The following is a 13,534-nucleotide window of genomic DNA, read 5'->3' on the forward strand; positions in this document are numbered from 1 at the left end:
AGCCCAGTTAAACCCGGGGCAGAAAAATACAACCACAGTCAGAGATCAAAGCAGCACAGTCAAATCTATCGCCCTCACTCATTCCTCGAATAGATTACTGAAGAAAAAATTAAAGAGTTCTAGCTAGCTAACAAGACAAGCAATCGATGCTTACAGAATGCAGTTCAATGCATTAGACGTATTCCATGTGCAAGCAAAGGCTGTGTTGAAGTCGTGGGTAAAAGCGCCATTCCACAATCAGTGTCACTCTCCTCTAGCTCAACAAAGGAGTGTTAGCAACATGACCCTGGTGCCTCTGTCTCAATCTGGTGCGTTAAGTACTTTCCTTTCAGTCAAGCCAATAGGGCTGTTGTAGGATCTGAATACCAGACACGCATGATAAAAGATACCCTCCTCCTCTACCCTGCCTTATGCTGGTTTCCCCCTACACTGCTACACACACACACAGACACAGACACAGACACGCACGCGCACACACACACACACACACACACACACACACACACACACACACACACACACACACACACACACACACACACACACACACACACACACACACACACACACACACACACACACACACACACACACACACACACACACACACACACACACACACACACACACACACACAGGGTTCTCTTGAACTCACATCCGGCTCTCAACAGCAAGTCTCAGGCCTCCTCAGCAGGCTACATTCCAGGTCAGAACAGAACTCCTAGGAGGATTCCAACAGATCCCTCTACAACATTACAACGCAAAGGTAGTAACAATTCTGAAGACAGATGTCTCCCTCCTCTCTCTCGCTCTCTCCCTCTGGTGCCTGAGTATGTTACCCTCCCACTTCTCTCCCCCTTCTTCCTACTCCCCCAAGGCCCCCTTCTTCAAAATAGAATGCAGCCACAGCTCTTACCTTCTCCTTCACCGGCTGCAGGTAAATAAGTGCAAGCAGTAGACAACTACCATCTCCCGCATAACAAAATTGAGAAATAGAGGGAAGATATGGATAGCAGTAGGGGATAAATAAGGACTGTGAAGTTTAGCAAACAGATAGTAGGCTCCCACACACACATACTGGTCCTGCTAGCAGTGAGAAGGAAGGTGAGAGTATTTGCACTCCACACAGGGGGGACTTTGAGGAATGTAAACAAGTGGGGAGGGGCCATGGGGTGAGGGAGGGGCCATGGTGTGGGGGCGGGCCCGGTGCTGAGCTGTAACCCGAACTCGAGCCCGGCTGCATCAGGGGACTACCCTGATGGTAGAGAGGACGAGGGTATGAGAGAGCGAGAGCGAGACCATATTAGAGACCCATATTTCCCTCAGATCACACAGATCCACAAAGAATTCGAAAACAAATCCAATTTTGATAAACTCCCATATCTACTGGGTGAAATTCCACAGTGTGCCATCACAGCAGCAAGATTTGTGACCTGTTGCCACAAGAAAAGGGCAACCAGTGAAAAACAAACACCATTGTAAATACAACCCATATTTATGCTTACTTATTTTAACTTGTGTGCTTTAACCATTTGTACATTGTTACAACACTGTATATATTTAATATGGCACTCGTAATGTCTTTATTGTTTTGAAACTTCTGTATGTGTAATGTTAACTGTTAATTCGTTTTGTTTGTTTCACTTTTGTGTATTGTCTACCTCATTTGCTTTGGCAATGTTAACACATGTTTCCCATGCCAATAAAGCCCCTTGAATTGAATTGAATTGAATTGAGAGAAGCAGAGAGGATCTGAGGATTGAAAACAACATTTCTTCTCCTCTCCTCCTTCCCGCTTTCTTTCACACTATAAAGAGAGACTTCATTAGAGCTAGCCTGCCTTCTAGTTGGGCCCTCTGCCCAGATAGCCAGGTTGTTTTTCTCTCACTCTGGTGTATTATGAAATGACATGTCTGCCATCCGTGCTGAATACAACACAGCGTGGAAACAGATGTGCCCTAACCTCAATTATGGGGTTCAACAATTGTTTCTACTGTTTTTGTCTATCATAAGACACACACGGGCATGGCTGAGGTCCATGGGTGGTTAACCAAGTATGGTCCCATCTGGTGGTCTTCATCTTTGACCCATTTCATCTATCCTAGAACTTCAAGTTTCAAGTTTTCATTGTCACTTGCATCAGTACAGTGAAATGCCTTTATTTCTTGTCAAAAAGAGCACCCCGCTAACTAGCTAGCCATTTCACATCGGTTACACTCACCCCCCTTTTGACCTCCTCCTTTTCCACAGCAACCAGTGATCCGGGTCAACAGCATCAATGTAACAGTATAGCTTCCATCCCTCTCATCTCCCCTACCTGGGCTCGAACCAGGGACCCTTTGCACACATCAACAACTGCCTCCCACGAAGCATCGTTACCCATCGCTCCACAAAACCCACGGTCCTTGCAGAGCAAGGGGAACCACTACTTCATGCTCTCAGGGCGAGTGACATCACCGTTTGAAATGCTATTAGCGCGCACCCCGCTAACTAGCTAGCCATTTCACATCGGATACACGTGCGTGGTGCTTGTTATGTGTGTGTGAGCAAATTAAGTGTGTGTGTGTGCACATGTGTGTGCGTGTGTGTGTGCGTGTGTGTAAAGGGGTGGGGTGGGGAGGAATGCAGGCATTCATCAAACAACTTTTGGCTAGAAATTGAACATTTTCTTAAGTTATTATGGGGTTATAAAACACTCTTCACACTCAACAAGCATTAGGGCAAATGGGAATGTAGCTGCAAAACTGTTGCTCTGAAGCCAACTATTCTTAACCCCCAGAGGGATTGTTGTTGCTACACCTTTGAAATTACTCTACTCTTACTCTGCTCCATTCACATTACTGTTATTACCATCTGCCATCCCTCCTCCTCCTCTCCTACTGTATGACAGGCCTGTGAGTCATGAAGCTTAATGACCATCATCATCCTCATTTCTATCCCTTCTGGCCAGGCCCTGGCCTAGCTGCCGTAAAAGGGAAGGTTGCACAATATATTTCCACAAAATGAACAACGCAGATGGATTAAATTCCATCTAAACGGTCTTTTAGCAACAGTGTATAAGAAAAATATGTTATGCACTTCTATTTTTGCAATTTGAATTACATTGATCAAAACTCATATACCAACAATCAATTGCGGCTTTGATGTAAAGAAGGGAACGGCCTGATGGTAGCGTCAGTGCATTACAACCACTGTTTACCGGCATGCATGTTTGTCCGAAATGTGAGAAGTTTGACCGCTTTGTGAGGAGGGGAACCCCTGGTGCTTCAGTCATTTTGATGGCTACCAACAGTGGAAGAGTGGATTCACCATGAAGCTGAGGCTAAAAATCGGTTCTGTGCTCACAGTCAATGTAGGCTTCAAGTCCACTGACACCACCGGTGCTACTACGGCAGGTGGCTTCAATGATTGATGTGAATCGGGTAAGTACAGTTGAAGTCGGAAGTTTACATACACTTAGGTTGGAGTCATTAAAACTCGTTTTTCAACCACTCCACACATTTCTTGTTAACAAACTATAGTTTTGGCAAGTCGGTTAGGACATCTACTTTGTGCATGACACAAGTCATTTTTCCAACAATTGTTTACAGGCAGATTATTTCATTTATAATTCACTGTATCACAATTCCAGTGGGTCAGAAGTTTACATACACTAAGTTGTCTGTGTCTTTAAAAAAAGTATGTATGTCTATGTAGGTATGTGTATGTATATATGTGTATATGTATGCATACGTGAATGGATATATATATTTACCCCAAAAAATATGGGGGATTGGAAATGATGCAGACAATTACATTGGAAGCAACATTCTTTCCGCAATATTAAGCTGATCCACCCCCCCCCCCCCCCAAAAAATAAAATAATAATAATAATAATTGTCTGTGCCTTTAAGCAGCTTGGAAAATGCCCAAAAATGATGTCATGGCTTTAGAAGCTTCTGAGAGGCTAATTGACATCATTTGAGTCAATTAGAGGTGTATCTGTGGATGTATTTCAAGGCCTACCTACGAACTCAGTGCCTCTTTGCTTGACATCATGGGAAAATCAAAAGAAATCAGTCAAGACCTCAGAAAAAAAATGGTAGAACTCCACAAGTCTGGTTCATCCTTGGGAGCAATTTCCAAACACCTGAAGGTACCACGTTCATCTGTACAAACAATAGTACGCAAGTAGGGACCACGCATCCGTCATACCGCTCAGGAAGGAGAAGCAAAGGACCTTGTGAAGATGCTGGAGGAAACGGGTACAAAAGTATCTATATCCACAGTAAAATGAGTCCTATATCGACATAACCTGAAAGGCCGCTCAGCAAGGAAAAAGTCTCTGCTCCAAAACCGCCATAAAACAGCCAGATTATGGTTTGCCACTGCACATGGAGACAAAGATTGTACTTTTTGGAGAAAAGTAGAACTGTTTGGCCATAATGACCATTGTTATGTGGATATATTATATTATATTATGGATATACGTATTATGTGGAGATATTGAAGCAACATCTCAAGGCGTCAGTCAGGAAGTTAAAGCTTGGTCGCAAATGGTCTTCCCAATGGACAATGACCCCAAGCATACTTCCAAAGTTGTGGCAAAATGGCTTAAGAACAACAAAGTCAAGGTATTGGAGTGGTCATCACAAAGCCCTGACCTCAAGCCTATAGAACATTTGTGGGCAGAACTGAAAAAGCGTGTGTGAGCAAGGAGGCCTACAAACGTGACTCAGTTACACCAGCTCTGTCAGGAGGAATGGGCCAAAATTCACCCAACTTATTGTGGGAAGCTTGTGGAAGGCTACCCGAAACATTTGACCCAAGTTAAACAATTTAAAGGCAATGCTACTAAATACTAATTGAGTGTATGTAAACTTCTGACCCACTGGGAATGTGATGAAAGAAATAAAAGCTGAAATAAATAATTCTCTCTACTATTTTTCTGACATTTCACATTCTTAAAATGAAGTGGTGATCCTAACTGACCTAAGACCTGGAATTTTTACTTGGATTAAATGTCAGGAATTGTGAAAAACTGAGTTCAAATATATTTGACTAAGGTGTATGTAAGCTTCTGACCTCATCTGTAGGTACTAAAGTGTCCAAAGAGTTTTGTCATGTTATATTGCTGGTAGATTATGAAAAACCAAGATAGCCAACTATATACAGTGCATTCGGAAAGCATTCAGACCCCTTACCTTTTTCACATGTTGTTACGTTACAGCATCTTGTTACGTTACAGCCTTATGGACATGATTTTGAAAGGCACACACCTGTCTGTATTAGGTCCTACAGTTGACAGTGCATGTCAGAGCAAAAACCAAGCCATGAGGTTGAAGGAAGTGTCCGTAGAACTCAGAGACAGGATTGTGTAAAGGCGCAGATATGGGGAAGGGTACCAACAAAAATTCTGCAGCATTGAAGGTCCCCAAGAAAACAGTGGACTCCATCATTCTTAAATGGAAGAAGTTTGGAACCACCAAGACTCTTCCTAGAGCTAGCCACCCGGCCATACTGAGCAATCGGGGGAGAAGGGCCTTGGTCAGGGTGACCAAGAACCCTGACCAAGAACCTGATGGTCACTCTGACAGAGCTCCAAAGTTCCTCTGTGGAGATGGGAGAACCTTCCAGATGGACAACCCTCTCTGCAGCACTCCACCAATCAGGCCTTTATGGTAGAGTGGCCAGACGGAAGCTACTCTACAGTAAAAGGCACATGACAGCCTGCTTGGAATTTTCCAAAAGGCACTTAAAGGACTCTCAGACCATGAGAAACAAGATTCTCTGGTCTGATGAAACCGAGATTGAACTCTTTGGCCTGAATGTCAAGATTCACGTCTGGAGGAAACCTGGCACCATCTTTACGGTTAAGCATGGTGGTGGCAGCATAATTCTGTGGGGATTTCTTTCAGCAGCAGAGACTGCGAGATTAGTCAGGATCGAGGGAAAGATGAACGGAGCAAAGTACAGAGATCCTTGATGAAAACCTGCTCCAGAGCGTTCAGGACCTCAGACTGGAGCGAAGCTTTATCTTCGAACAGGACAATGACCCTAAGCACCCAGCCAATACAACGCAGGAGTGGCTTCGGGACAAGTCTCTGAATGTCCTTGAGTGGCCTAGCCAGAGTCCGGACTTGAACCCGATTGAACATCTCTGGAGAGACATGAAAACATTTTTCCAGCAACGCTCCCCCCATTCAACCTGACAGAGCTTAGAGGATCTGCAGAGAAGAATGGGAGAAACTCCCCAAATACAGGTGTGCCAAGCCTGTAGCGTCATACCCAAGAAGACTCAAGAATGTAATCTCTGCCAAAGGTGCTTCAACAAAGTACTGAGTGAAGGGTCGGAATAGTTGTGTAAATGTGATATTTCCAGGTTTTTTTTATACATCTGCTAAAATAAAATAAAAAACGTTTTTGATTTGTAATTGTGCGGTATTGTGTGTAGATTTCTGAGGGATAAAAAAAATAATAATGTAATAAAAAGTCAAGCAGTCTGAATACTTTCCGAATGCACTGTAAGTGCACCTGGCCATGCGGAACGAACTGTCCCACTCACACAGATCTAGCATGGTGTTTGGGGATGGAAACTAGCTAGAAAGCAAGCTACAGCAACTCCATCAACAGAATACTGCATGTTTTAAATTGTAAATTGTAAAATGTCAAATACCAATCGGATTAACGTAATTCCTTATTTCAAGTTATGTCTTTATTTTTGCTAAACTGACTGATCTTTATTGTCCGATATAACTTGCAGGATATCATGGTAGCCAATGTTTGGTAGCACGCAGGTTAGCATGTGGCTAGCTATAGCTACCATCGGCCAACAACAGAGTTTTAGCCAGTTTGGCTATAAACTTTCAATGTCTAATATCTAACAGTAGGAGAAATGCTGATGTGCTGAACTGCTAATAAGTGATGTGTTTCAAGGCTGCTAGTGGTTAGCTAGTAGGGGTAAGCCAGGGGTGTAAAAGGGCTATGATAAAAGCCTGCGAGCTGTATGTGTTTTCAAAAAAAAGAATACAGAATAAATAAATCACAGGATATGGTCAGATGTTCCCTTTATTCAGAGTGCCAAAATATTTTTTCAAAAACAATAGTAGGACTGCATGATGTGGGTCTTTACCGTCTTATGTGGACAGTTTCGCCCTGCTCCTCTAGTGCTCCTCTTTATGTCAGATTTCTTAAAAATGTACTTCTATAACTTCAGTCAAATTCTGATAAAATACAAAATTTGCCCAAATTGCAAATGTAAAGTGATATGTCATATAGGGACATTTAGTTGGAAGGATGAAGCAAATCAGAATGTTTAATTAACGGCAACCTAATTCTGCAATCTTCCCTTTAAGGCTTCCGTTTGGGGCCCAGCCAGACAGCCCTCAGCTAAAACATTCCTCATGAATCCAGCTGGCCTGTTAAATGGCTCTGACTCACTGACTCACTGACTCACACACCGGGAGCTAGAGGCAGAAACAGAGTTGAGAGAGATGGGCCCTCAGTACTGGAGAAGTCTACTGGGGTCTAGGCTTTATCTGCGAATAGGCTCAAAGGCGGTTGTTGACACACCTGGTAATGATTACAGGGACACCCCGTGATTCATGTACACGGGAAGGGAGTTTCTAAAAAACAAAACAAACACTGGCTGGATTTGTTTCTGTTGATGGAGAGGACATTTACCCAGGAAAGAGTAGTTCAGTTTCCAGTAAGTTCTGTGAGGTAAAGTATTGTGTAAAAGAAAATCCTGGAAAGAAAATCCTGGTAAAGAAATCTAATTGATTGATACAATAACAACAGCTATATCAATAAGGATTTTTTTCTAAAGGACCTATTCGTATATCCCTCTTTAAAGATCATTCCACCGTGGTATACTCAAACACAATACTTAATTAGAAGATCAACCCAAATTTCAAATAGATTAGATTTAAAAAGCCATTGAAGTATATGATGTTGCCTTTCCACATACATAACACTGAGGTGGTAAGCAGTCTTTAAAATGGCAAGAGTACTTCCTCCTTCCCTTAACCCACTGATTGTCAGCTAGTCAGAGGGACACTGGGAGATGCCAATGGACTGGTAAGTAGCTGCTGAATTCCTGTAGAGCTCCCAGTCTTTCCTCTCCAATCTAGAGTTTACATGAGAAAACAAGGCTGTACATTTTCCACAGCAATGCCTCAAAGCAAAACTTTTATTTTTTGTTTAGGTTGTTGTTGTATGCCTTTTAATTAATATTTTAATTTAAAAAATGTGCTCTTTCATTACGCGCCCAGAGACTCTTGATCTAACACTTCAAACATAAAAGTTGTGTAGTTGAGTTAAATAAAGCAATATAACAAATTGTCTTTATCATCAAATGGCTTCTATGGGTGTTATATATAAATGCTTATTGTATAACGGGCCTGGGTGGATTCATGGTTTAATGCCACCATATCGCTCTATTCTGGGAGGTTGTTGTGAATTCCGCGGTTGAGAAGAGAGGTTTGGCAGAGCAGCAACCACCACAGCAAGGAGGGGACGCCCTGACAGTGTGTGTGTGTGTGTGTGTGTGTGTGTGTGTGTATGTGTGTGTGTGTGTGTGTGTGTGTGTGTGTGTGTGTGTGTGTGTGTGTGTGTGTGTGTGTGTGTGTGTGTGTGTGTGTGTGTGTGTGTGTGTGTGTGTGTGTGTGTGTGTGTGTGTGTGAGAGAGAGAGCACACCCGCGCCTGCGTGAGTAGGTTGGTTGAAGCATGCCTATTAATTTGATACTACAACAACAACAGAAATCTCTGGGGAACTACCCGTTCTCTCTATGACCCCTGGCTTGCTGTATGCCCTATGGTAGCAGCACTATTCCGTCACTAGCAAATAACAACCCAAAAGACCTACTGAAACATCTCACTAGAATTTTCCTAACCCTAACCCAAGCTGAGATTGACATGGCCATTCTTAGCAGTATGAGAATCTCTGTGCCTTTGGTTCATCAAAAGGAGATGCTATCCTTCATATCCTCTGTTCGCCATAGTAAATAAAGAATTTTTCCATACAACTTGCCCTGGTGCAAATCTTTCTTATGAGTAATGGGTCCCACTGCCACATAAACCAGGCCAGTGACGACTGACTGTGTGTATGTTAATGTAATCACGCTGTGGTCCCTATATGATACAGTACAGAATGAGGTGGGCCAACCAGCGCATAGGACTATGAATCTGTCATGCTCTGCAGTACTGAGACTAGCATGACGTTTACAGGGTTGCTGAGAGATCTGTTTCACTGGAAAAAATACTGCAGTTATCACTTCCCACTGGGCACGGACTGGTTGAATCAACATTGTTTGCATGTGATTTCAAAGAAATTATGTTGAACCAACGTGGAAAAGATGCTTAATTGACATCTGTGCCCAGTGGGTTGGCTCTCTAAGGAATGATCCATTCATTCATTTATAAAAAATAAGCACTGACTGAACCAGATGCGGTTTGATTGGTTTTAGCTGAGTGTACCTGTGTTGGTTAAACTGGAGCTTGGTTAAGGAGTTGCTCCTGACAGGGATAGCCTACATGTGGCCCAGAGATTTTACTGATCAGATTCCTCCTAAAACTCATAAAACTGACATGCTATACTACTGACCCACATATGGCTTGGTAACTGGATGAACTTGTTTGTTAGTTATGGTGGATCATGTGATAGTAAGTTAGAGTGATTGGAAGCTGTATCTTCCACACTGTAATGAGGAGAAATAAGTCAGAGTGACTGCTGTTACCTTCCCCGTCATTGATGTTCTGGTAGGAGTCCCATCGTGTCAGAGGGTCAGCTGTGTTATAGTCCACACTGACGTCTGCCCCGTTCTGCCAGCGCTCTGCACCTAGACCAATCAAAACCAAGGATTCACTCTGAGATGCTCTTATATGGTTCTTATATGGTCCAATCAACAGCAAGGGATCAGTGGGGCAATCTTATAGGTTTAAACTTTTGAGGAACACTGTTGGAAAGAAGCCTTTTTTGTTTCTTTCCTAGAAGTGATTTGTGGCCGGAGTGTTTTCATCTTCAATTTGAGAGGTGAAGGAATGTTACTTTTTACTAGTTGTGTAGACCACACATATGCTCGGACACATGCATGAGCTCACACACACACGCACACGCACGCACGCACTCACTCACGCACGCACACACATACACACACAAACACACTCCCTACACGCCCTCCTGTGGGGCTGGGAGGCAGGGCATGCTATGCTCTTTTACCTATCTGTCAGTACACACTTCACACTACATTTCCCCTCTACGGAATTCGACATCCTCATCTCGGCAGGGGGAAGAGGGGGAAGGAGGGGGGATCGAGGGGGAAGCTAGGTAGTGAAAGCACCATGGTAGTGGGGCTAGGTAGTGAAAGCACCTCCTGCTTTTCTAACTGGGTTAAGGAGTTAGAAAAATACCTGGGATCTTCTCCGGGCCCTCGGAGAACACAAGCTCTACTTTCCCGTAATCAGGAAATCTAGGTTCTGCAGAGTCAACACAAAGGAATGCCGTGAGTGTGGCTGCGTTGGAACGCAACGGAAAGATGAATGATGCTGCATATGTGGTTTTTATAAAGGAAAATGAAGTCCAACAGAGACATTCTCTAGGCCGTTCCAGGTGTGTGTGTGTGTGTGTATACCTTTATTGGCAGTCTCCATGTCCTCCTTCTCGAACACCAGGTTGTAGCCCTGCACTGCTCCCGTGTGGAACTGGAGCCGGAAGATCACCTCACGCTCCCAAGTGACATCACTCTTATGGTAACATTTCACCTGCAGGAACAGGGGGAGACAGGGTGTAACAGCAATTTGTGTGGGTATTCATGTGACCTTTATTAAGTCAGTTGTTGGCATCTGCTATGTTTCTTACCATTTTAAATGTGTAAGTCTTCTGTTAATGTTATCTATCATGACTTCCATCATTCTTTTTGTATGGTATACCCAGTACATTCCATAGGGTATGTTATGTGATGCTATGAGAAGTTGTTCTTACCATTATGTCTCCCTTTAGCAGCTGAGCAGGTTCCAGACTGATACATATCCTGTCTCTGTGTCCAGGCCCAATGTGACTGGGTAATAGAGACAAACAACCAATCAGAGAGAACAGTCTATGACCAATCACTGACATTCACAGAAAGTGAATTAGAACAACAACCAATTATGCTTCAAAGAAAATGGTATCACTTATTGTGAAAAAAAATTGAAAACAAGTTGTTAAATGTATGCTTACTAGACCCCTGAGGAGTAGACAGCTTGCATTCCCTGGTAGACTTTCAGATATGGGCGACACACTTAAAAAAAGAGAAATAGAAAAGAGTGGAATTCAGCAGAAAGAGCGGGGATCAAAATTAACAAGTGTTATGCTTAGGTGACCTTTTGAAATGACATTGTATCAATATACTGCATCATGAATTCATTTATGTTATACTGTATCATGTATTAATTCATGTTGGTATCAAGTGACAGTTAGTCGTAATTTCTTAGATGTATTGCTAATAAAATGGCATAAACCCTTTCCCTCAAGCTTCTTGTGGGCTGTTACAGAGAACGCACAGGAAATCTGACCTGACAATTTGCGACTTGACAAATTGTGTCAGTCTCTCTAAGATGCTACTAGGCATATCTCTATGTAAGCATCATGTGTGACATTGGCAGCCTCTCAAGCAACCTATAGGCATGTCACATGCAACATGTTCTGTATGTTTCCACTGTGGTCAACTGCTGTTCTAACAGAGGTTTGTACCAGTAGTTCCATCCAGTGTTTCATTTGTAAATTGAGCCGAGAGGGGGCTGACCTGGGGTGCTATTATAAATTAATATTTATGAACAAGTGAAATTAATATTTAATATATAAATTCATATTTATAATAAAGCATTGCATGCATATCATCGCTTTTGCATGCTGGCATAGAGCAGTAGAGTAGAGGCGCTTGCAGAAGAGGGTCTGAGAAAAATGTATCCTTTTACATAATTCTACATAGTTTAAGATGACTGGAGACTTCAGCATGATCTTTTTAAATACCTCACAAATTGAGAATCTGAGATCAATAAAAACAACCTTGTCTTGAATCTATCAATAGCCTGGGCCTGTGTGTGTGGAGACATATTGTACAATATGAGGAGGAAATTATAGTGTAAAAAAGCTTTCCAGTGTCACTGACTCACCCAATGATGCGCAGCGTTATAATCATTTCGCTACACTCGCAACAACATCTGCTAACCATGTGTATGTGACCAGTAACATTTGATTTGATTTGGGCCGACCAACCAGTGCTCCCGCACATTGGCTAACCAGGCTATCTATCTTGTTGTGTTCCGCCACCCACCACCCGCCAACCCCTCTTTTCCGCTGCTGCAACTCTCTGGTCATCATATATGCATAGTCACTTTAACCATATCTACATGTACATACTACCTCAATCAGCCTGACTAACCGGTGTCTGTATGTAGCCTCGCTACTTTTATAGCCTCTGTACTGTATATAGCCTGTCTTTTTACTGTTGTTTTATTTCTTCACTTACCTATTGTTCACCTAATACCTTTTTTGCACTATTGGTTAGAGCCGGTACGTAAGCATTTCACTGTAAGTTCTACACCTGTTGTATTCGGTGCACGTGACAAATAAACTTTGATTTGATTTGAGCTCACCCACCGCCGATGGCCAATGCGCTCATGCCAAAAGCCTATGTCTCTCTTGTTTTACTTTGTTAAACAATGCTGTTCGCTCAATAGGCCTATTTAAAAGTTGATCACATATTTGGTAGCCTACAGACAGAATAGACAGATTCTCTTTTCAGCAGCATTTGCTTTCAAACCTGTGTTTTACCGCAATGTTTGGCTATTTGAAATATTGCAAAAAGCCTGTTTTGGCTGCATGCTGTTCACTGACAGATTTGCCGCACGTTCCACACTGTAGGCATGCCTACATTTTTTTGTAAGGGAAAATTATGTCTATAAGTAAAAACAACAAACTTCAGAAGCCTTTTTAAAACTCAGATACACTACAAGTTTCGAATATCCTGCATTGTAGGAACGTTTTCTGCAACATAGTGATCAAATTGACTGAGTGGGATATTTAGATTTGTATCTCCTAGTCGGCCAATAGGTGAACAAAAGAGTGTTTTCAGTTACCTCCTGCAGGGTTGAAGTTGGGTATCCCATGAAGAATGATGCAATGCAGGAACAGTGGAGAAGCATTCATTTTCATCGACCCACTCAGGAGGCTGTTCAGGATCCAAACATACCTGGCATGAAATAATAGAAGAGATATAGTAATACACACAATAGCTAGCTAGATGATCCTCACTAACTAAACCCCTTTGCATGTAGGTTACAGTGGACAACAACAGATCACTTACAACACTGACATCAACGGATAAGTCCATCCATGACAATTGCAACCCAGTTACTGAAGCACACATGGGAAAAGGACCGCTCTGAGATGCATTGAGCCTGTGTGTTTGTGATGGGGATATTCTTTATGAGGCGCCCACAGCGTGACTGTGTCACAGGGATTCAGTGTGATGCAGCAGGATTAGATTGCACCAGGTCACCACAGGATCCCAT

General features: G+C 42.8%; 1 protein-coding gene across 2 annotated transcripts in view; it reads right to left on the minus strand.

The window, feature by feature from the left end:
* LOC129813990 (tensin-3-like) overlaps nt 1–13,534 on the minus strand; it is a 77,870-nt gene that overhangs the window by 45,936 nt on the left and 18,400 nt on the right. For both annotated transcript variants that reach the window (XM_055866687.1, XM_055866686.1), the window contains exons 7-12: nt 13,100–13,212; nt 11,199–11,259; nt 10,962–11,037; nt 10,612–10,741; nt 10,391–10,456; nt 9,718–9,819 (exon numbers count right to left, since the gene is read on the minus strand). In XM_055866687.1, coding sequence (XP_055722662.1) covers nt 9,718–9,819; nt 10,391–10,456; nt 10,612–10,741; nt 10,962–11,037; nt 11,199–11,259; nt 13,100–13,212 — 548 coding nt within the window. The remainder of the gene's footprint in view (nt 1–9,717; nt 9,820–10,390; nt 10,457–10,611; nt 10,742–10,961; nt 11,038–11,198; nt 11,260–13,099; nt 13,213–13,534) is intronic.

This window comes from Salvelinus fontinalis, chromosome 17, assembly GCF_029448725.1.
Source record: "Salvelinus fontinalis isolate EN_2023a chromosome 17, ASM2944872v1, whole genome shotgun sequence".
Classification (NCBI taxonomy): domain Eukaryota; kingdom Metazoa; phylum Chordata; class Actinopteri; order Salmoniformes; family Salmonidae; genus Salvelinus; species Salvelinus fontinalis.